Here is a 25,140-nt window from a genome sequence, read left to right as displayed (position 1 = left end):
TGTGCATAAACTACATGAAGGGCTGACTAATTTTTTCAAAACAAGTTTTGTGTTTACTATACTTTTAATTCTTTATGAAGTTGTAGGTGACTTTCAGGTGTTGAAGTAGTTGTATGTGTGTAAATAGTGGCGATCAAGGGACTGTGAATTAAAAATAATAATAATAATATTTCGTTATGTAAATTTTGCAAGAAATATGTCAAAGTACATATATATACATATGTATACATATATAAGCTAAAACTAATAGTTTATTATTTATTCAATACAATTTGTTTTCCTAAAACTTTTATTTATAAATTTTTTTCGAATGGAAATCATTATCATCTTACAACTTAGTAAAAAAAGTTCTTCAATACGAAGAACAGTGCTGACAACAAATAGTCTGAATTTCTTCGTATGTAAGTATGTTTGAAACTGGGTTTAATAGGATCTAATACAATGCCACCATGACAAAGAAACTAGAAGGAGTCAATCAATAATAAAAAAATGTTATCGTAGAATATGAAAGATTTTTATTTGGTCTAAGACCGGAAGTCGTGAACTGCTTGAACCATATTCGAAGATGCGTTTTTGGCCACTTCTACTCATGTCTCCATCCTCCATATAGCCGCGATGGCGGTGTCTCCACACCGTGCCTCCACAGCACAGATCCGAATTGAGTTTGATCGTAGGAGAAGAGATGATTCCCTGCCGGTTCCACCAAACACTCAGCGCTCGTGTGGCACGCATACATCGAACTTCTTTTTATATTCAGCCTTATTTTAATGGTGCTAAACGATTTTTTGTGCTATGCCATGTTCCATTATTTTATCGATATTTTCGATTGGCCTTCCAGCGCGTGGTGGATCATTGCCATAAAAATTATCGGAACGGTGTTAACAAAATCTAAATTACACATGATTGACTTCTACAATACCAGGATCATAAATACTACTAACATTTATTAAAAAAAAACTGTAAAATTTGGTGTAGGTTTGCTGGTGTCCACATTTGAGCCATATTCAGATAATACTGAGTCAAGCAGTCACAACACTGTCTGAAAATATTTTTTAGAACGGCATCTTTTCTTTCAATAAATCGATTGTGACATTCCCTGTGTGGCCTGTGGCGCCGGTCTGGATTATCACGGAAGAAGTACGGCCCAATGACGCTGGCGGCACATAAACCGCACTGAACCGTAATTTTTTCGGGATGCAATGGCAACTTATGAAGTACTTTTGGATTGCCGCGTCACCAATATTTTGCTTACTGACAAAACCATTCAGTCAGAAATGAGCCTCGTCGCTGAGGAAGATATTTCGATGAAAATCCGGATAATTTTCAAGATGTTGCTCAGGCCAATACGAACATGCAACGATTCTGATGGTCAAGCGGCTTCTGTTTTTGCGTCAATTTGAACTTGTAAGGATAGAAGTCAAGATTTTTTCGAAAAATTCGCCACAACGATGTCGCAGAGATACCCACTGTTCGGGAACGGCGTGTCTGTGGATGCAAATTTTTCCCACTATGCACTCAATTGTTGATCAGGACGATTAAAGTTGAGGCCACTGAATCAGAATTTCGGTAGTTATTTTTAATAATTACGACTCGTTGTTTGGTCGTGTATCGTTTCACAATAAAATGGTAAACTTTACTGAAGAGAAATGTCGATAGAGTAGGAAAAAATGGCGTTTTTTGCTATCCCTATCAACCTACTTTTGTAGCATCCCTATTGAAGAAACCGTTATATATTGAAGCTTCTTGGTAATTTCCTTCTGGGTGTAAATATTACGAAAAATACACACGCTTTATTCAATAATATACCAGATAATGTAATAAATTTTAATCAGTTAGTTTTTGTGAAACTACGCTATGTTACCAGTTTGTTCTTCTTTACTTTCCTACTTATAAAAAGCCAAAGACAAATCGAAATTTATTGAAACAAATATTAGTAGTCTACATGCTAATTTCAAATATTCACCTTCCTGTCTATAGATTTAATCAACTCACACGTCAAAATTAATTGTATTCAAAATATCAACGGAATATGCATATACCACTGTTGTTTATTACTACAATGTTTTTGTATTTCCTAAAAATAAAGAAAGACCACTTTTATTGATTGACAAAAATATAAAAAAAAAGAAACATAAAGCACAAATAAAATGTACCATATCGCATCAAAAGCAAAGCAACTGTGCTGAGTCAACGTTGATGTGATGCTGATGAGAAATGAAGTGTCGCCACTTCCCTTGAGACAGTTTCTTTTTTATGCTTGTAGCCAAGAAACCCGCGGTGCTGCTGATGCCTCTGGTGGCAGCCACCTTCACCGCGTTCGTTCACTTACAGGTGGCCGATAAATTGAGGAAAGCAAAAACCAAAAACAAAATACATTTATGAAGGCGTCGAAATTTTATTAGATTCACTGCCGTTAAATGGACATGTACGCACACCATCAAATGCCTGTATATAAATATCGGCGAGAACGCTGTGATTTTAAAGCTTTGTGCGTAGTTTTCAGGCAAAAAATAATTAAAAAGCAACCGAAACTATATTGCGTTCAGTGTTGGCTTTGAGACTGCAAATGATGTTGTACACTTCACTGTCTACATTCGTGTTCTTTTTGCCGTTATTTTGCCCGGTTCTTTGGTAGCTGCCCCTAGTAGCGACGTGCGCCAAAACGGATGATTCATCCAACGCCGTTGGCCACTACTATTGGCCATCCATTTCTTGACTGCCTGCCAAATGTGATGCTTGCGCGTTGCATACATGTTGTTGTTCAATGATTACCTCAGTGTTGCACGCAAATACTGAATTACCCTGTAAACAAAAGCGTGTCGAATGCAAAGAAGAAATGCCAAAAACATTTTTTTTTTTTAATTTTTTGTTCTTTTTTTTAATCAATTTACTTTATTTCCGTTCGAAATCCCATGATATTGAAATCTTTTTTTCGATATTTGGTTGTTAATCATCATTTCTAGCGTGTGTTTTCTTTTCGGACATACATAAATAACATGAAAGAATTTCGCTTTGCGAAAATTTCTGTTCCCATCTGCGGGTGATTTCAATTTAGCAGCATACCTTAACGGTTTACGTATGTAATTAAGTGTTTTTATAATCACTTAAGTGAGGGCAAAGTAAGAATTCCAGTCTGCAAACGTCACGCATCCGTCTATTTCGCTGCTGCTATGGAAAAATTCATTCTTAGCTCTATATAAATATATACTATATTACATACATATATCTATATAGGTATATTCTGCTAAAAATAGACTCCACGTTTGCGTTTTGCGTTAAATTTAGCTTCACACTGTTTATAAAAATAATTCATTAAAGTTGATGCTGTATTTCAAGGAAAAAAAGTAAGCTTTGCATTACTTCAGCGAACTTGAACTGAAATTGAAATTGATAAAAATAATAGCAGTGACCTAAGCATGTAAAAATATTATATTTACTTGCCTCTATGGATGTTTCAATAAGTTTATTCTGGACCATGAATCATAAAAAATCTTGACATGGCAGTATTTCACAACGGGAAACTTTAAAAAATAATAATATTAAATTATAACCGAGCAGAATACACTATGAGGTTTGAGAGACCTGACGAGGTGCAATTATTGTTTGAAAATATCCTTTCTATAATATTTCACTTCTCATGATGTCACGCACTTTGCGCTCTGAAAACCTGTTTTCGTCTCTATTGGTTGTCATCTTCTCAACTGCAGCACTTCGCGAACAACCTTCGCACAATTTCTTTCCAGTGTACATTCTCTTGAGATCTAAAGTCACGAAAAAGTCGGCGGAAACGTTTGTCGGATAATGTGGAACATGCGAACACAACTCTAAGATAAATTTATGCAAATTTTTTCTGTGATTCTTGACAGGAAGCATTGTTTTGATAAAAAAAATTGTCTATATATTCACTTCTGCAATCTCAAACGATCCAGTGTTTTTGATGTTTTCGAGCATAAAAGTCACATTTGGGAGTCTACTATGTTGATTGTCTTTAAAGTATTGCCTGTTGATAAAGTTCAATGCTGATAGATAAGATTTCTAGAATCTTGTTGTTGATGTGGTAATCAAAACTCTGTGTAGATGACAAGACGATAGTGATCCAACGAGAAGTCCAGGAAACGTGACGTTTCGACGCGGTCCGTCTATTGCGAAATGAGTGTTAGAGGAGTGAGATTCGTTGGACGTGCGGGGATTCATGGCACATGAACCATATATTTCATATGTCAGGGTAGATTCTAGATAGCTAAGAGTTTAACATTATCTACGATGAAGTTCCGCAAAGCTCAAAGTACATGGCACATACACCACATATTTAGTACATCGGGGTCGATTCTAGACACATATGAGTTTAGCGTTATTAAGACTGAATGGACTTTCGAAACTCTAGCCCTTCGGTCTTACGACTATTGCGAACTTTTTTACATCGTGGGTATTAGGAAATCCTAAAATCATATTGAGAGTCCATTAAGAAAATACTGTACCTGCAAATATGCAAAAAGTAATTGCCAAAACTTCTCCAAAAATGGCAACAATATTAAGGTTTCCTCATAAAACTAGTGTCGTTTCGCTTTTCACACGCCCTTTATATTTGTAACCTCGTTATTTTCCGGTCGTTCCGACATACATTTTTTAGAAACCTTTAATAGCCACTGTCAACGACGTCTTTGTTATTCGTAAGTACTTTACGAGTCGTTTCCGTGATCGCCGCTATCAAACTCATCAGCCTCATCTTTATCAGTGTCACACACATTTAGTTCAAATTCGAATTACATGCGATTTCAATCAAACGTTTTCTCTTCACTTTCCTCATACTGCTTATGGACATACGAATGTTCGTGCATATGTGTTTGTTTGGACTATATGCACATTTAGGCATCTGGACACCCGGCACGCAAACACCCAACACATCCTTCACCAATTTGAACGACATACACCCGAAGGTCAGCACACCCACACCACCGCCACCACCACTTCCAGCACAAGCCGGCGGACAAACCGTTTGGACGCCACAGCCATCGCCAACTAGCGGTCGTAAAGAATTTCGTCCTGTGCGTTTCGAATCGCCAACACTGCCACGTCGCTACGTCGTTACGCCGCAATCGAACGACGGTACAGCTCAAATACCGCCACCGTGGCGTCAAAGCACCACAACCACGGACGGTGATAGCTCCTATGCAGCGCCCTCACCACGTTCCGCCTACAGTTATACGAATCTCAGTACGCCAACAACTACGATCGGCTCGGCTGGCAGCACGAACTACTGCGACTCCATACCGTCTGAATCGTCATTGCTGAATCACGTGGGCACCGGACCCAGTCACAGTGTGGCGGACAAAATCAAAAGTATGGGTGGTTAAAATGTATCGCTATCACTTAACGGTTACATTAAATGTTTTTGTCGTTGTTGTGCTGTTTTTGTGTGATTTCATTTCATATTTTGTGCATAAACAGTGAATTGTGCCTACGAAATCGTCTCAATCACGAACAGATCATACGCACAATAGTGTTGTTTTTTTTTTTTTGTTTTCGGCTGCATGTGCGAAACTGTGAAGTTTAGACAATTTGCATAAACAATATACATACATACATTTGCTCAACTCTTTGAGGAGGCTGGGTAACGTCTCGTCCAAAGTTGTTTTGGTTAATTTGTATTTGTTGCAAATATTGTCTCGGGCACATTATAATAAGTTCTCTCATCTCTAACCACATAACATTTTCTCACACCCTCTACAGCGTTCGAAAGATCAGCCTCCACATCGGCATTATACTCGCCGGCGGCGCGACGCCGACACGACACCGCTCAGCCATTTTACAAACCCAATGAAGTCAGTAAGTATAGCCATAGTATGAAGGTCCATGAAGGTCCAAAGACACGGCGAACTCCGTTACGTGCTTATGGTGTTCGACTGTGTACGTATTTTATACTAACGACCACTTTCACGACGACACTTGCACACTTTCCGGTGGCAAAGCAACTTTGTGTTTATATTTTTATGATTTCTTTAATTTTTTTGTGGGAACTTATGGGACTTGAAAAGCGTCGGTGGCACCTTTTTTAATACTTAAGAGAGATTTTTTTAAATAAGTTACGAAGTATTATCGCTTGTTGAGAAATAGTGCGTAAGAGCGTAAATTTCGAAGTGTAAGAATATTTTATTTTTTTTTTAAATATCAAAAAATTCTTTAAAAATAATTAGGGTGTGTACGTTGTGTTTTTGCATGTAAACTACTTCCTTTTGTTATTGTAATTTTAATGTGGTAACTTTTTTCAATATACATGTTGCCTAGTAAACTTACCAAATCTTATATGTTTTTTGAGAAATTTTTGTTGTGAACCAAAATACATACAAAACCACTAAAATATGAACAAATAGTAACTACAACAACAACTCCTCACTCTATAATACTGAATTGCAGTTTTTAAAGTTAAACATGAGTACATGAGCGAACCGGAAACGGAGCACGATCATCCTAGAAAAATGGCACAATTGGGTCGACGGCAGGTCGACGGCATCGGACCGGTTACCAACGATGGAATGCCCATCATATTGAGATCGGTAAAAAGCGCAAAATCATATACACATTACAAAGAAATTTAATTTAAGACAATTCGAGATTTATCGTATTGAAAAATTTCATATTTTAACACTTCACTGCAAACACGAAACGATCCGAAACGAAACGTTCGTGCTTTTTCGATGTCTAACGGCGTTAATGATGTGTTGTTCTTCGGTCACGCGTCGCAGGAAGTGAAGGAGCCACATCAGCATGAATGGTATAAACGACTCTATCAGACGATACACAAGCAGAAGAGCGGCGGTAATGAATACAAATTGTTTAATGATTCCAAGATATAAAATTTTACTCTTAGTAGAATTAGTCTTATTACTTAAATGAGGTTTTATTAGGTGAGGTATAGTTTGTATAGAAAAAGACTACGTAAAATTAAGGGGTTACATGGGTTTCCTCGGGTAAAAACAACCATTTTCAAAATATTTTTCTCATACAAAAAATGAAATATTTTATTAAAAAACAAAGAACTGAAAATTGTATTTAAATTAAGATTTCTGTGAAAATTTCGATTCTTTTAATTTTTTTTAAATCGTTGTCAAAAAGATAATCCTTCGTCCAAGAATTATATCTCAAAGACCTGTGTAAAATATCATGAAGATCGGTTGAATAGCTCTCGAGAAATCTTGCCAATCGATTTCAAAACCTCAGTTTTGAGAAAAACGTGTTTAAAGACGGCGCACTTAGCCTAGCTTATCTCGAGAGCACAAGTTCTCAAGGCTGTTTCTCCGAAACTTTTACTCGTATCAACAATTAGGGCAATATTCTAGAGATGCTGTAGAATTTATTAAGCAAATAAATCTTCGAATTTTTGAAACCCGTAAGCCCATTGAACCCCTTAAAAATGATGAGTTTTGTGTCTTTGTCAGTTAGGTGTATGTAGAGAAGTGAAGAGAGGAGATTAATCGAAGACAATTTCACTCTAGTCAACAATGTTTCACAGATGTTTTTATCCAAAAATTCACTACAATCATCTCCGGTAGTCCCCTTGGGTCGATATACAGCGAGAATCGCGACTAAAATAAGTTCAAAATACACTCTTACAATTTTTGGAAAAAGAGAAAGGGAATTTCAAAATAAAGATTGTAAAAACTGCAAAAGGTACAGATCTGAAGACATATCCCCAATAAACATATGTATGTACCTGTAGTATGCACATGTATACATATTTGTTTTTGGTTTTTGGAAAAAAGACTGGAGCCTACGTTCAAAATTATCTAGATTTATCTATAATGAGATCTTGTGAATGATCTATGGGATCTAATACTTACAAGCTAGTTAAACGCTCCTAATAATACAAACAAATCTTGTCTCAGTTCATCAGAATCTATCTCATAGCAACCAACAGTTTCAGAGGAAGGCATTTCCGATAGATAATGGTTTTGAGAACAGTTGTAATTACAGTCGTACTCTCGTTTCCTTGCCATATTTCAACAAGGAATATCAGGGTGGTTCAAGTAATGCATATAAAAACATTATGTAGTGATTATTCGGTATTTTACAAGCTATTAGTAGTTGTGACCATAACAGAATCAAAACAGTAACAAAATATGAAAAACACACAATGATGTCAAACCTTAAATATACCATTACATGACATAAATGTTGGGAATCTATTTCAGACGAGCATCACCAAAACTATCAAAAACTATTTTGTACAATACTTAAATAAAGATTGTTTGTTTTATTTGGTAAAAGCAACCGAAAAATTGATTTCGATTCAAAATGGTCATCACCCTCCCACACTTTTATTTTCCTCCAACATTTATTCAGTTATTGAGCTCTATGTGACGAATTTCATGTTGTGCTGTCACAAACCCAATTTTTTTAATTAATCGAGCGGCACTAATTTATAGTGAATGTAGAAATTGTGCAAAAAATTTATTGCCGCGCCATATTTAGTAGCATTTCCGCTCGTTAAACGGAAATTAAAATAACTATGAGCACATACCATATGAAAACGTATGTTTGTGCAAAGAAAAGATTTAGTGGAGCGCGTGGCAGAACTGACAATAGCCACATAAGTAAGGCAATCAGTGATAGAAATTAGAGAAATCTTAATTGTCATAGAAGAAAATCAACGGAATGTTTTTTTTTGACAAAATAAAATAAAAAGTAGCAAATTTATTTACTTATTTTATTTTTTTAATTTTTTAACTTAAGCTCTTGAATAATTGGCAACATAAATAATAAATAAGTTATATAAGTACTTAAGATATATGAAAGAATCATTTCACCCTTTTAACCACTACTATATAAGTTATAATATTTACTATCCCTTTTTTATCGAATTCCGACTCGCTCATTATACGCGTTACGCTTTTCGGCTTTCAAAATGCTTTCCGGCGTTTATACCATTCCCCGTTTTAATGCTCACGCCACACTACGTCGGCAATGCCGCTCCGCAACGCAACGCAACGCAACTGCAACGCGCCTCTACTCGCCCCTACAACTACAACACTCACAGATGATTACGTGATTCGCTACAAATGTCAAAGAGGTGATGATTTTTACGTTTACTTTTTAACAAGAAAATTAAAACAACAAGAAAAAATAGTTGAATGTAGAAATAGTTGTAGAAATTGCAAACGCGTCCATTGGACTATATGCTTCATTAGATATTTATAAAGCCTTAGACGTACATTAATAGAACGCGTGCCTTGGAATGCTTGAAATGCGTTATTAGAACCTGAGCACATTTGTTATGCCTCATTGTCTTATTGTGTGTATATATGAGAGTCATAACCATATTAAGAGGGTTAACATTATTACCCATGAACTCCTAAACTAAAATAAAAATCTAGAATAAATACTTGCATGCCTGACCCCTTGGGAAATGTTCTGGGGGTATTATTTAAAAACATATTTGCCACACCTAGCAATAAGCATCAGCACTGCATATAAGATACCAATTAACAACAATAACAATTCTAACAACAAACACTTTATATTATAAGTATAACACCGCACTAAATGACCCTTTACTAAGTGGTGGTCTTGGGTTCTCACTGGTATTTGTTACGCCGCTAATGCACCAAAATTTTACTAAAAACTCGCTATACGAAAAATAACAGAAAATTAAACGAATAATACAACAAAAAAAAATAAATGTAGTTAATAATCATAATATCTATCACAATTTGATTCCACATTTTATTAAATAATATTTTACGCATTTCGCAACAGCTCGTCCACAATTGAAAGCGACTGGCTACCAATCAGAGCCCGAGCCCAATTACGATTCCGACTACTCCACAGTAAAGTATCGAACATTAGATCGCCGACGTTTGCAATCGGTCTCATCGGCCACGAACGTTGCGAATCGCCACACGAATACATACCAGGACGATAAGTGAGTAATGTAGAATTAAGATAATACATAATTGCATAATTGCATAATAGAAAATTTATAGATGATAGGATAGGTAGATAATAGAATAAGTTTTCTCTGATTCCGCGCTTCCTACTGAACGGCTTTTGTGACTTATCTACTTGTATTCTCGTTGAAGTTGACTTCGCATAACTAGCCCCTTAGTTTTTAGAGCATCGATCTAAATCTTTGACATGTCCTTTTATCACCAAAAGCTGTTGATTTGTCAAAATCGTCGATTTAGGAGCACTATAGCCAATAGCTACCATAAAACCTGTCCGATCAAAATCAAGTTCTCGTATAGAAAAAGTTTTTTTTTTGTTCCTTCTTCATGAAATTCGGGATATATTTTAGTCTAAGACAAGGCTTCTCCAAAAATATTGTTCGAATAGGACTAATATACCATAGCTTATACTTGCCTAACAAGATAACCGATCAAAGTCAAGCTCTTGTATGAAAAAATTTGTCATTTGACAAGATGTCTTCACGAAATTTGGCTTAAATTATTAAAAATGGCAGTACAAGGTAAGGTTAGTCTTAGTTATGAATCAGTAAGACCTTGCCATCAATTTATTGAGGCGGCTAATATTCATTCCAGCCGATTGGCAGGGTTTTTACAAAGTATGACAACCCAGATACTTCAATTTTAGTCTGACGAAAGCTGGACAGTGAAGAAGAAAGTGTCTAGCTGTTTCCATCTCATCTTATACCTTGTAGTCAACAGGAAAACGTTCAGTTAAGACTTGCGGCGCTGTGAACCTTGCTTAGAAGTGGCAAATCAATGAATCCTTTCTTCTTATTCTTCTTTAATGACGTAGACAACGCTTACGCGGTTATAGCCGCGCCAATCGTACTTCCTCTTCGCTGTTTGGCGCCAATTAGAGAGTCCAAGTCCTTCTATTCCTGGTCCTTCCAACGTAGTGGAGGTCTTCCTCTTATTTTCAGAACTGTAGCGTTTTCAACCATTCGGACGACATAACGAAAAGGGGGTCTCTCATCCGAGGCTGTTTTCTTCTTTTAGACAAACCAAACCCAGCGCACAACCTTGGGGACCGAATGTTTCGCCATCTCATATGTTAGAAACATATGTTTTTTTGGCTACACAGAGGATACTTGGTCTAAGACTTGGAAGTAGTGAGCTTTTACAATAATATAAGACAAGCAATTATTTACTGTCCTCTCCCCTAAATTGGGCTTGAATGATAGTATTCTATCAAGAATGCCCCAATACCTCACGTTTTCGACAGAGCGAAGTCGAGAGCTCCCTAATGAAGAAAGGGATACATCTATGAGTTTATATCTCTTGGTAACTAAAAGCAGCCCAGTTTTATTTGGAGTGACAACTAAGCCGCTTCTTTCCGTCCAATTGGCTACAACTTGAGGTACCCTTTGGCTAATTTATAAACGGTATCTAGAAATTTTCATTAAACCTTTGAGAGCAGCATCATCTGCGTTAGCTATCACATTACAGCCGCATCTTTTAAGTCAAGCTCAGGGTAAAGCAAACAGAATCCCATCACGCAGGGTTTATTTGTTGACCTTTTCTATGTTAGTGCACGCACTCTGCCCCACACCGCTACGTATACGACATTTATGCCTCCGGACGCTACAGTCCTCGGACAAAATTTTAAGATCGGATCACTACATATGTATATCATGTAGCTATCATGCAAACTGACCCATCAAAATCAAGACAAATATCCTATGACAAACTTAGCTGAGAAGGGTATTACAGCTTTGATGCTCCCAAAATTAGTGTTTTTCCTGGTTTTCATTTCCAAACTATAAATATCAAATTTTGCAATTCTTCAGCATCCATTTCATAAACATTTCAAATGTTTTAACATTTTCAGATTATATGGTACTATGCCAAATCCGATTAAATCGGAACAAAACCAGTACAAAAATCAACCTGGACGCATTGAAGACTACGTAACAGGACGTTCATCGGTCTCAGAGAAGGAACGCAAAGAGGTATAAATATAAAAAGCTAACAACTCGAATGCATAGTTGCAAAGAAAAAAATCCAAACTCATTGAAATTCAAAAAAAATAAATAAAAAAGCATATTCAACAGCAATTATCAATTCAGCCAGGTTAATGCAAAGTAATGCAATCTAATTGCTGCGAGTAATCATACGTTCCACTTTAAAGTCACACACACACAGTACACTACGTACTTACATTTGCATTCTACGCTATTCACTTTCACTTGCCGTTAGCACTCGAATACTTATGCGATTATCACACGATTACACATACTCATTCCCACCAACACCTACGCTCAGTTATTAACTCTTTGAACCACATACATACACTCATACCATTAAACGTGTTTCTATTTGCATAACAGTTATTTATAATGTTAATATTATTTACCTTGTCCGTGAATTTCGATTACGTCGCCGTACAATACTCGTACGTGTACAACAGTGCTTATCACGTTTCCAGCTGATTATCGTCAAGGTTTCTGCAGTCGAAAACAGCCACAACAAATCTACATACATAGTCTTATATAGCATATAAACTTTTGTATTCTTATGCAGCTATTTTTGTGTTTTTGATTTTTTATTTATTATTTCATTTAACTGAATCTATTTTATTCCACGTTTTCTAGTGGTGGGACGAAGTGATGGACATCTTTAATGGGGTATGCATCACCTTTTTGATTAAACTTTAACTATTATTTGATACGAGTATAAAGATTGATAAATATGAATTATGATGATATGATTGAAAAGCCATAAATTAATTTGAATAAAGTATAGTTTAGTGTTAATATGGTTGTGGGAATACATTTCAATTGGTTATGAAGCCATTGAAGGCTGAACACAGGGTGGTTTATTATATTTGGTTATAAAACCTACAAATATGTTTGAATTTTAGTAATGGTACTGCATGTATAAGGTCCTGTGAAGAGAAATCCATTATAGTTAACAGATTTAGCTGAAATGTGCACCTTTTTATTCCAGAATTAGAGTAAAGGTTATTTCTTAATCCCACTCTAATAGAAAAGCTCGTCAAAAACCCGTGAGAGTCGATTCTCACAAGCTCCTCTTTAGGCCAATTTTTTCTTCAGAAAAATCATTCGCATTAGACAGGAACAGGTTAGTAGCAGTTAGAAATCGGTCGAAAACAGGTCCAAACTATAAAGTAGATGCATAAGCACATCCCAACCAAGCTTCCAGAGCTGCTGGCGAGTCACTTTCGATGTGTGTGGCCTAGCGTTGTCCTGATAGAAATCATTTCCTCTCCATTTGCCCAAATACGGCCGCTTCTGGGCGATTGGTTGCTTCAGATTGTTTAATTATTGACAGTTCAAGTCTGAATTAAGAATTTGGCCGTAGGAGAGCAATTCATAGTAGAATTAAATCCCTCGAATCACAAAACAAACCCATCCTAGCTGTCAATCTTGGCTTGGTGACCTCTTGCACCGGCTCATCGCGTTTCGACAAAGAACCTTTTCACTTGAGGTTGTCGTAAGTGATTAACTTTTCATCGCCAGTAACCATCGGTTTTAGAAATAGATCAATTTTGTAACAAAAATGGCTCGATTTTGTTGAAAATTCTGTCCATGAGATTTAATACCTATGTGCAAGTAGTACCCACAAATCCAGCTTCTTGTTATACCCAGCCTTACTTAAATACATAAACCAAATTGTTTTTTTTTAGCTAATCTTTAGCTTCTCAGTAATCGAAACAATAATTACATGACGGTTACACTCAAAGTCTGCACGTGATTGACTCATACTTTGTTAACACCACAAACAGAGTTTCTGCCGACTCGCTTGTGGATTCGATTTTATCGAAGAAAAGCTATAAATTATGGCTTGTCTTTGCTGGCGTCCAATCACAATTGTCTGATAGGATGCTTTAGTTCGAAATCTTATCTTTCTAAAGCCATATTGTGTAGTCCATTCCCACATTAACAAGGCGAGGTATGGATTTCTAAAGCCATATATTGGAAAACCCATGGATTTCTTTTTACTAAATCTAATATTATTAATTATTTAGACAATTACTTTCTCTTGGAAGAAGTTTACCCGAGCTCTAGATGTTTTTAGAATAATAGAACTATTAAAGTCTGTTTGAGATCAAAATAGAAAATGTTTTCTTAAAACAGCATGAATGTTGGCTGGATTTATAATATAAGTGACAACCTCTTACCCACTAAAGTTCACTTTTATATTTAGAATATAGTTAGAACTTTCTCAAGATTCTGAAAAAATACTTGTTAGTAATCAAGCGCAATATAAATATATTTCTTTCTACTGAAATCATCCATTCACAATAAATCTTGCTTCACTAATATTTTCTGTTTCGAAACAATTCTATATCTGGAATTCACTAACTTGTTAAGTGGTTAAGGGAGCATCGTGTAATTCCGCGTATATTCATCGAATTCGCCGATGATGTAAACGTAAGTTCACAACAATTTCATGAGCACTTATACGAGTATAACTTAGAAAGTGAATCACGTGTGTATTATATTGTATATGGAGCACACAGATACTCGTAATAACTACTTAGCGTAGAAAGCACTGCACAGAATGCACACTTTATAGGTGTTTAATAAAAATTTGGATAGATCAAATATATTAATGGAATCTCACCATGATATTTTTTCGCGTAGTGGACAAGGCACCTGCAATTTATCGCATTGAAACTGCATACTATATTTTAATGACTTCTTGAAACGAATTTTACGAGAGAAATAATCAACACCACTATTTATTTTATTATGATTTTAAGCAATTTTTTAGTTTCGCTTTAGTTTATTTTCGATTTTTATTATTTGTTTTTATTTATTATTATTTTTAAGTTATGAGTTTGAATTATTATATTACGAAGAAAAGCTTTTTAAGTTTGTGGAGTGATGTTTGAATAAATTATGCTCAATAAAATTCTTTAAAGAGCACACTCAAAAAGCAATGACGCGTAAGAAAAATGGGGTTAGGTTTGGACACTTTTTCTTTAACGAACAAAGTCTACAGCCGGAATGTAAGACCGTTAGTCCAACCCAGCCGCGTGAATTTTTTCAAATTTTGATGCTGCCACTCCATCACTCAAACTTAAAAAGCTTGAACATATATTTTTTTATAAACATATTTATACTCATAATCTTGTTATTAAAAATACCTTTTTTTAATGCAATCGACGCATTTCTCATCTTCACCTCGACAATATGATAACATGTGTATTCTCTTCTCACTTTTTAACACACTCCGTTAACTAACAGCACTTGGAACAAACAAAGCTCTCGCCGCACTATACTGAAGGAAATCTTTCCAGGTAAACCTCGCTAGCATCCATATAAAGTATATTTAAATTGATCTCACTTTTCACAATACTTTTGTAGAGCCTTAGCCAAAGAGTCTGGTTACGCGAGTGATTCAAATTTGGTATTCCGCAAGCGTGACGTGCCACAAGCCAGCCCACTTAGCCCGGTCGAACAAAAGCAGGCTTACAAGAGCGTGCAAGCCGGCGGCGAACCACCTTTATTCGGGTTTAGGAAACCAGCACCGGAAAGACCAAAAGGTGAGCACCGAAAATAATAATTTTGCCTACGTAAAAGCACAAAGATTTTGTTATCGAAAGCATATAGTATTTTTGTAGATTTTGTTTTTCAAAGTATTAATATTGTATAACTGTTGATGCTAACACTGGGTACGAGTACAAGGTTACGTGCATACTAAAACCGTTTTTAAATGTTTAGAATTACTTTATCATAATGTTCTATAAACACACAATACCAAACACCACTACAAAATACACGAAAAGCAGTTGGCTTAACTCTTAGGTTAAAACCGGTGTGGTCTCAAGTGTAACTGATCCCAAATAAAGTCTGAAAAACTATTAACCTTTATTAAGTACAACTACCATTAAGTTAAACTGTAAATTAGCAATAATTCACAAATACAAACGCTCAACAAGCGCGTTGAAAAAAGTTCGCGCACAAAAAGTTATTTCTTTACCACGGAAACGCACCGCACCGTTTGGAAAGCAACATTCACAAAGTATTGCCACACTAACGGCTACCGCAACAATTTCTAATATATACATTTAAATTATTCCATTTTTGAAAACGTCAAAAGAAATCTTCGACTACACACAAATCTCGCCAACATTGACGCGAATTCGCGTGATCTCGACAGCACCAGCGTGCAATAATACTGCCAGCAACCAATTGAAATCTAGCCAAGTCACACACCAACAAGCGACTCCACCCCAACTGACGCATATTAAAGTTCACCACCAAGCGAAAATGTTCACGCCGTCATTCATACCGCTCGGCGGTAAGCGTGCCTCCAGTACGGGCGGTGCTTCACCACCACAACCGCCGAATCGTAAATCGTCGTGTCAAAAAGTGACTGCAAAGACGTCCCCAGCGCGTACACCGAAGCCGACACCGGTCATACCGAAACGTCATGAACAATGTTTTCAAAGCCCCGAAGAAACTGTATTGGGCGCCAACAAGTATGCAACAATTACACTGCGCAAACACGGGCGCGTTAATGGCGCGATTTCTCGTTCAAAATCTGCTGGCGCGGTTTCAACGCTGTTGGCGGCTACGAAAAGTAGCAGTGATGCACAAGCAGCACCGAGAGCGCTTAGCATTTGTCGCGATGATGCAAACGGTACAGATGGCATGAAGCTCAAACGTGTACAACAACATATGCGCTTTCGTTCGATTAGTCCCACACGTTCGCAAAGTCGCGTGGCGACGTTAAGACAGTCGAGTCGCAGTCCGGTTGCTTTCGGACGTTCGATATCGAAAGAGCGTACATTTGCCGAAGAAAAGAAGCGTTTGGAGAATACTCTGCCTACTGCGTTGACAAATTTTGAAGCCAGTACTAATATCTTACGCGATCCATCACTCAAATCACCGCAAGAGGTGAAACAAGCCGTGCGCTCATATGCCACATGTGTGGCACATCTGCGCAGTAAGTCACTGCCACGCCTTAGAGAAGAAGTTAAGAAGACGGAGAACTCCAGTGTTAGCACCACGGTACGTCATTCAATGTGTTTTCCACAGGCCAAAATATTTGATTGTGCCAAAGCAATGCGTAAGTCATTGACACGTTCGAAGAGTCCACGCCCGAAAACGGTCTCTACGGTCAGTCTTGCCCGCACAGACTCCACCTTCTCTATAGAGTCTACAACACCTAAAAACGTGAGTAGAACTAATTTAGTGGTTACGAAACGTGTTGCACCGCCCAAGTCTAAGCCTGAAAGCAAGTCCGTTAAAACAAAATCTGTAACCCAACAAAATGGTAAACGAGTTCCGGCTTCGGCGAAAGGAAACACAATACCTAAGACGGTGAAAACGCGTAGCTCATTAAAGGCGCAAACTTCGCCTACAGCTTCCACTTATAAGCGCGCGGAAGACTCGCATACCATACCACGTAGCGGCTATCAATCAATAACCCTACATCAATCACGTAGTCTCAGTCCGAAGCGTTACTATCACCTGGCAGAGTATAACGCCAGATTAGACGATTACGATGTAGTGGATCGTAGTTATGTAGATGATTTGCTTTGGCAATACGAACGCAGTAATGCCAAACGCCATCCACCACAGGCTTTGCAAGTTGAGCCAACTGCAAGAGATATTGCACGTCCCGAATCCCCCACACCAAGTTTGAAACATAGAAAGTTTTCTCCTACTCGTGAAGTCCGTGTACCACAAGAGCTCAGAAGTTTGCAAGTTTCGTACAGCAAAACCGAGTCACCGAGAGGGGACCCAGATGTGGCTCAAACAGTCAAACGCACGAGTAGATTTTCTCCAACACGTGAAGTACGTATGCCACACTTGCCTCCGAGCTTGCAACCCGTAATTCCACGTTCGAAATCGGCACGAACAGTGCGTGATATCGCACGACCGGAGTCACCGGCTATTGCGGATAATACACGACGATTCTCACCCACACGCGAGGTACGTGTGCCACAGCCTCCACAAAGTTTGCCACCTCCATTGCCACCAGTTTCTTCGGCACACGCAGTACGCGTACAATCTCCTTCAAGAGACGCGAACTCCACTTCGCGAAAGTTTTCGCCCACACGAGAGATACGCGTACCTCCACAACAGAGTGCGCGCAGCGTACGTTCACCCTCGAGACGTCGCATAGACACTTATCGTGCCAGCACCACAAAACCTACAGATAAATACGATGGTGGTAAAGTGATTAGAGCCAGCAGTTTGAGCAGTGCCGATGATCGCAATAAACGGGGTCTCTATCTATGTGGTGAGTTGGCGCATAGCGCTACTTCGCTCGAACATTATGAGCGGCACAGTCCCACATGTCGCTATCGTAATAATTCCGAACGTTTTACGGAGTTGAATCGATTCTACAGCACTCTAGAGCGGGTCGGTCAACTAGAGCGTGCTACTTCGTTATCATCATTTAAGCCGATACGCCGAGAAGGCGAGCCCTTAGATTTTGATGAGTGGCGTAAGATAAGACATCATGAACGAGCCGAGAAGGAGTTAAATTATTTGGTAGGTAAGCTAAAACACGAACAACGTACAAAGGATTTTGTGTTTCGTCCAAAAGACGTGGAGGATGTGAAATGGCGTCAAGATACAGACTTTGGCTTGCACTCAAAAGATAAATCTGTGGAGGACTTACGATATACTTTCGAACAAAAGAATATTTTCGCAGATTATGAACAAAAAATGCGTCAAGAGTTTGATGGATCACGTGATATTGTGCGACCTTACTGGCGTCGAAACACCGTAGCAGATTTGGCTTCCAGTTTGGAAGGCAAAATCCAGCCACATAGTGTAGTCGATCACATGACAGTAACAGCAGAGCCTGAAGAGCTCGCAAAATGTCAGTTAAGCAGTCGTCTCGTAAGCACGCTCTCCAAAGATCAGATATTGAAGATTACGCAGCAATTAAACGAAATATATTCGAACAACACGCTTGCCTCTTCGGAAGATTATGTGATCACTGTGGATGAGGATGCTAAGAGACGGGCTGCTTTACCGGGTGCACTCAAAGTGCGATGTAACTCGACATTGACGAAAGAGGAACTTTTAAAACCAACGATTAGCAAAAAGTTGGCAAAGGAAACTACAATTAGCAAAGATTACAGCAAAGGTAAGGCCACAAACGAATCTACTTCGAAGGAACCCACCGTTAAAAGCGCACGTAGCAGCTCGCCAGTATATCTGGCACGTGAAACACGTGGTGCCGTTGCCGCAAAAAACGCTGAAGTTTTTATGCCCAAACCACCGCCAGTACCAGAACAACCGCAATCTATAAAACTTGATAGGAAAACCACGGAACATCGCGAACATGCAAAAGTGGCAACTGAAGAAACCAGACCATTTAGGAGCCATGTGCACTATGAGCAACCCGAGAAGGATATTGAAAGCGAGCAACATAAGCAGTGTGAACCTTCGCCGAGTGGAAAGGAACCGAAAGAAAAAATCACGCAGAAGATACAATATTTTGAAGAACGTCAATATGATGAACCACCAAAGACAATTTATCATGCACGCGAAGACTCCTCCCCGGACGAAGCCGAAGTAATGAAAGTAATTGAAGAAAATATGAAATCGCGCGCACGCAGAGGATCTCCAACACCAGCACTGCATCATCATAAGGAGCTTAGTCACTCTTTAACCGATCTGAAGGAGATTTTTGGCGAACGCCACACAGCACGTGTAAATTTTCACATGCATTCACCACCTGAGCGGCCACCCGACGTCGGCAGCGTCTCTCAGCCCATGAGTCCAGTGCGTGATTGCGTGGACGTGACAGAAGACGCTTGGTATAATTTAGGCGAGTTGACGCCAAACAGTAGCGCCGAGCAGTTGGATGGACACTATCGCTCGCGTAGCATTTCGCCCGTCTCACAGGCCTCATCCTCTTACCTATGTCGCGTGCACACTGGCGATGTACGTAAAATGAAGGAGCGCTTCGAGAGTTTTGGTGCACACGATGATAGTCGGTGTCATTTTTTTGGGGTTAGTACGCTGAGAAAGGTGCGCAGCGATCCTGAATTGAAGCAATTCAATGCAGTTTCAAAAGACGCCTTAAAGATGGAGACCACAAATGAAGAATATGGTGATGTACAAGCGCTGGCGCACAAATTCGAACAACGCAGTCAAAGCATGCGCCTACGCACCGGAAGTGGTCGTGGACGTACACCATACCGACGCGTAATCTCGCCGATAGGTGTGAGAGATCGACTTATGCCGCATATCGATATAATAAGCAAAACAGCTGCTCTAAAAGAGAACAAGCATGTGACTGCGCAGCAGCGTCTAGTAAAAGCGGCACCTGAACGTGGCTTTGTCGTTGAGAAAATACGCAGTCAATACGAACGTAGCTTATCACCGCCAATAGACGTGTTTAAATCGCGCTCAAGCCCAGACATACCACAAGCAGCTATCTCACCGCATCTTTCGGCGGACTGGACTGCACACAGGTATCCAAGTCCCACACAAAATGCATTTAGAGGAAATGGAAGTGCAAAACCGTTAAATAGAGAACGCACTTCGGTACGTATAGCGAAAATTTTACGAAGGCTGCCGCCGCGGTCGAGTTCGGCTTCGCCGCCGAGACCACCGAAAGCCCAGCAACATACTCGTGACACCTCGCTACGGAGAATGCACCGTAGCGATATATTTGCAAATCAGCAATTCGATCCGAAGAAGCATCAGCCGAAAGCGCGCTATGTGCCAGACGGCGCCGAGGCAAGTGAGCGGAAGCGCGCCTCTTCGCATCCACGTTGCGGCGGCAGTTGTGAGATACTCAAGAGTGCGATGGCGGTATCATTTCAAGGTTTTTAAAATACAAATTTACCGAATATGCACAAATTTATGATGATTCTTACAAAGCGCACAATAATTAAGGTGATTTACAAAGAACTATCGACCTATAAAATTCTTTAATAGTCCTGATTGGGTTACTAGCGCCCAATGAACTGAAGAAGCATATTATTTTCATAGTCTTTAATACTGAAACCCCCAGGTTTGGGCTCATACCGTTCTCCCTACCAATTTACATATTTTCTTAAGGACTTGCATGTGTACTTATAAGAAAGAAGTCGCCTATAAGTATTTTTTGTGTTTAAGATCATATTTTCTCGATACCTCGTGCCATTATTACAAATCCATTTTCTCAGTAGTTAGCTGCTCTTTATCTTTTACTTACAAAATTCGTATACGCTTTGGTATTTGTGTAAGAGTCATTACATAATGGTTGACTGATTCGCTGGGTTATACCGTTTTTTGCTGCTTTGGCTTAATAGCTTACGAGTTTTCACGCCCTCTCCTTATCTATATCTCTATTAACATCTTCAACTTTTAAATGTCCTTTTTCATGTCCGTTTGGTACGTTCTAAACACGTTATCGCAGATGACGGTAACGATCCACCAGTACCACCAAAACCCAGTGGATATCGCGCAGGTGAGTTGTTACATATAACTGATATTCATAGACGATTTAAGGGATGATGGGATACTACTTAATATGTACTATATGTTAGGCCGCCTTCATTTCACTAAACATTGAAGTGTGGCTAATCGAACAAACAACTGGTATAAATCGGAGACCCAGACTCTAATAAAATATAGATAAAATAGTAAGGGGTTTTATGCTTTACAACACGAGTTTTCCTACAATCTTATATTTTGAATTTACTTAGATACTTTTATTATTGCTTTTGCCTATCAAATGCTCAACAAGATAGTAGAACTTAAATGTTGGACGAATCGAACGGTTCAAGTACAAAATTTCTTTAAAAACCTGACAGCCTACCCTTAGACTAGATTGTCGTTTAAAATAGAACTGTAATCGACACTTCAAAGAGAATAGATGGTGGTAAAAATTTAGATGAATTATATAGAAGTAGAAAGGATATGCGGATTTAATGCTACAAATCAAAAATTAATGTCACCCCAAGGTCTTGTTCGAATGATTATTCATTCCAGAGAAGAATATCATATACTTGTAAAGCTGCTGATCATTTCTATCCCTCTCACCGTAGTCTGTAAGCATGTATGTAAGATTTTGCTATAGATGTAAGTCTAAATTTTGTGAAGAATGCCAATATCTTAAGCGCTTTTAAGGTGCGAGACCGTTTTAGAGGTTACCTAAGAGTAGAGTGCCACGCCGAAGACATAAGTCAACGAAAACTTTTCTCATATTAGTCGACAAGTACATCGCAACAGTTGAAGAAATTTTAATGTATACTTTCAAGGTTCCCTACTTAAAAAAAACACAGAAACTTCAAATTCAGTGGGGAATGTTTATTATCATTCGAAAGAACATTCCTTGGAATTTATTTTTTGAAGATTATCTTTTCGCAGATGGTCTATCCGTTGAGCCCAATTTTCGATGACTCGTTCGAACAATTCGACTGATAACTAGTGAATGACACGGTGGTGCTTTGTTCCAAGGCCTGAATCGAAGATGAATTGTCCGAATAGACTTTAGACTTTACATATCACTACAGGAAAAAGTAACGGTGTGATATCACACTATCTTGAAGTCAACAATGACGTGGGAGTCAAGTCGCGAGTGCGACGACTGTTCGTTTGAAGACAGGAGATATTTCGTCTTGTCTTCGTACACTGCCAGACCCATACGTTTCGCTTCCTCATCCAGTCTGGAAAAAACAGAACTAACAGCGCGGTTGTTGAGCCCATTTATATCAATATTATCGGCATTCGCCAATAGCTGTACACTCTTATAGAAGATTGTACCTTCTTTATTTAGCTCTACAGCTCGTATTATTTTCTCCAGCAATAGATTGAAGAAGCCACACGATAGGTAGTCCCCTAATTTCTCTTTTGGTATCGATCGGCTCGGAGAGGTCCTTCCGGATCCTGACGGAGCAATTTATGTTGCTAATCGTCAGCTTACAAAGCCGTACTAGCTTTCCGGGGATACCAAGTTCAGACATAGCAGCATAGAGACAGTTCCTTTCTTGCTGTCAAATACGGCTTCAAAATCGATGAAGAGGTGGTATGTGTTGATCTTCCTTTCACTTGTCCTTTCTAATATTTAGTGCATGGTGGAAATACAACCAGACACAATAACCATAAAAGATTCCAAAAGTTGCTGATAAGCTTTTCAAACACCATTCCAATATAAAATTAGAAACAACATTTGCTTTAATTCTCTTTCGCCTCCCATTGCAGTTCTTCGTTACAAAAAAAAAATAATAACAACAAATAATCATTTGTTTACATTTCTTACGCGTACACGGCACTTACAAAGTCCGCTGCTCTTTCTACCGCAGACAAACTACAAGCTCAATAGGCCATTGACACACCCAACGAAGTGCGCGTAACCTTTAAGAAACACACTGTCGTCATTAAGATTATGAAAAGCAAAGTGAAAAGAAAATGAAACCAAAAACTAATAATAAAAGGAATATTTCCTTTTGACCGCAAAAAAGATAATTCGCGCACACGAAGGCGAAGGCAAGTGCGAAGCTCAAGCAAAACAAACAACAAATCGAAGACGCTTAACGCTAAAAGCCGTTTCCGTCGCCGGTCCACAACTGCGCACTACTTAGCAAGTACAGGCTGAGAAGGTTAGCGCATTGCTAGGTGCAGCACCGTCAAAAGTCTCATTTCCTTCATTTCGTTTAGTTTTCTTAACATTCTCATGTTATTTTTTCCACTTGCGCACCGTTACACCTGTTCGTTGGTGTGGTTGTTGTTGCTCAAGACTTAAAATCAATACTACCAATAGTGCTTTGTGACCTCCTTAGCTTGGCCGGTGGTGCGCTGCAGTACGCAGACTATTAGTTAGTTAGCCAAGTTAGTACGTAGTTGGTGGCAGAAAACCTCGCAACGTCAAAGCCAGTGTGGTGGCGTTGGTAATTAGAGTGATGGCGGTGGTGGTTTTCGGAGGGTTGCGCTCATATAAACGTGCAAAGCGTTGCCATGGCCAGCGCTAACAACAGTCATAACAAAACAACAACTACAACAACAACAATGGGCAGAGCAATCATGCAGCGCTCAATGTTAGTATCGAGCGCCCTTCCACAAGGCAATCAAGTTAGCCAGCCAGCGGCAACAGACCACCAGACCAAGAGGCTAGTAGTAAACAGGCTTAGCTGGCGCATTGGACACTCACGTTGCACCACCAAGGCAGACAAGTTGGTCAGTCGGCGTTGAGCCGCCGCTTTTTCCGCAAGTCTATCAGAAATTAGACGCGTGCTCCGCGTGCACCACTGTGTCCAATCGGCGAAAGAAAAACAAATCGATTTTCTTATAAATAGAGTGTGTAGATAATAAGTGAGCAGCAAATAGTGAGCTAATAATAAAATCGAAAATGAAAGTGAATAGTGAATTGTGAGTGAATTGAAGTGGATTAGTGCGTGCGTCAGTCCGCCAACTCACATGCAGTGCCATAACGAAACTACGCGTCCGCTAACGCAGTACACGCGCATCGGTAAATTTTCCTATCAAGCGACGCAAAATGGTTTCCCCTTGCCGCCCAGCACGGTGGCCACAAACCGCAGATACCATTTGAATGCGGAACAACCGCAACATTATGGTCGCGCCACCAACTTGACCAACCACTTCACCACCAGCAGCAACAACACACCCGCCATACCAACCTCAACAACGCCGAGTCGTTTGCATCAGAGTTGTCATGATTTACGTGCATTGCAAGAGCCGCTGACTGCTGCGCCGCGTGCGTTAGCCGGTATGGCGCCCGCATTTCAACGCGTTGAGACACCTGTCGGCGCCAGCAACAATGCAACAACTGATGGCAGCGCAACGCTTGCAACACACCGCTGGTCGCGCCAACGCTCCAGCGACTCCTGCAATATTGCCAATTGCGGTAAAATACTGTGGGTGAGTCGCGAGACAGTCGGCGTGCCAGTGGACAATGAGTATGAGGCAGCGCGCACGTTTGCCGCTAGTAAAGGTTATTACTATGATCGCGAGCAGAACGTGCGTATACGCACCAATGCCAAGGGGCTGCCTTATACGCCGTTGCCGGAGCGCAAACAGGACTTCCTCGCCAACCAGCGCGCCATTGAGGCGGTGGTGCCGTTGGTGTTCAACAGGCGCCGCAAGTCGAGTTAGTATCCTAATGTCCTATTTGCATTTATATGTGTGAACATATGTATGTGGTAGAAGAGAAATTTGCATAGTGGCATATTTTCAAGTGAAAAGTATGTCAATGCAGCTAAGGCGGGCTCAAATTTATAGCTACAGCAGTG

The 25,140-nt window shown here is 39.3% G+C and overlaps 1 protein-coding gene across 36 annotated transcripts in view; it reads left to right on the top strand.

Annotated features, from left to right (window-relative positions):
- The window catches only part of LOC105229701 (sorbin and SH3 domain-containing protein 1), an 88,102-nt gene that overhangs the window by 49,280 nt on the left and 13,682 nt on the right, over positions 1–25,140 (top strand). For 8 of the 36 annotated variants that reach the window (XM_049453691.1, XM_049453681.1, XM_049453664.1 and 5 more), the window contains 12 exons: positions 4,870–5,340; positions 5,731–5,826; positions 6,415–6,554; positions 6,744–6,816; positions 9,035–9,067; positions 9,754–9,919; positions 11,791–11,911; positions 12,554–12,586; positions 14,297–14,356; positions 15,176–15,228; positions 15,296–15,474; positions 16,032–20,732. In XM_049453691.1, the coding sequence (XP_049309648.1) occupies positions 4,870–5,340; positions 5,731–5,826; positions 6,415–6,554; positions 6,744–6,816; positions 9,035–9,067; positions 9,754–9,919; positions 11,791–11,911; positions 12,554–12,586; positions 14,297–14,356; positions 15,176–15,228; positions 15,296–15,474; positions 16,032–20,732 (6,126 nt within the window). Of the gene's footprint in view, positions 1–4,869; positions 5,341–5,730; positions 5,827–6,414; positions 6,555–6,743; positions 6,817–9,034; positions 9,068–9,753; positions 9,920–11,790; positions 11,912–12,553; positions 12,587–14,296; positions 14,357–15,175; positions 15,229–15,295; positions 15,475–16,031; positions 20,733–21,308; positions 21,360–24,037; positions 24,999–25,140 lie in introns of those variants that run through there. The other 28 variants (XM_049453695.1, XM_049453676.1, XM_049453673.1 and 25 more) reach the window with 21 other exon arrangements.

The sequence above is a fragment of the Bactrocera dorsalis genome, chromosome 3 (genome assembly GCF_023373825.1).
Source record: "Bactrocera dorsalis isolate Fly_Bdor chromosome 3, ASM2337382v1, whole genome shotgun sequence".
Lineage (NCBI taxonomy): Eukaryota > Metazoa > Arthropoda > Insecta > Diptera > Tephritidae > Bactrocera > Bactrocera dorsalis.
The sequence above is the reverse complement of the archived record's forward strand: the minus strand, read 5'-3'. Positions and strand labels throughout refer to the sequence as shown.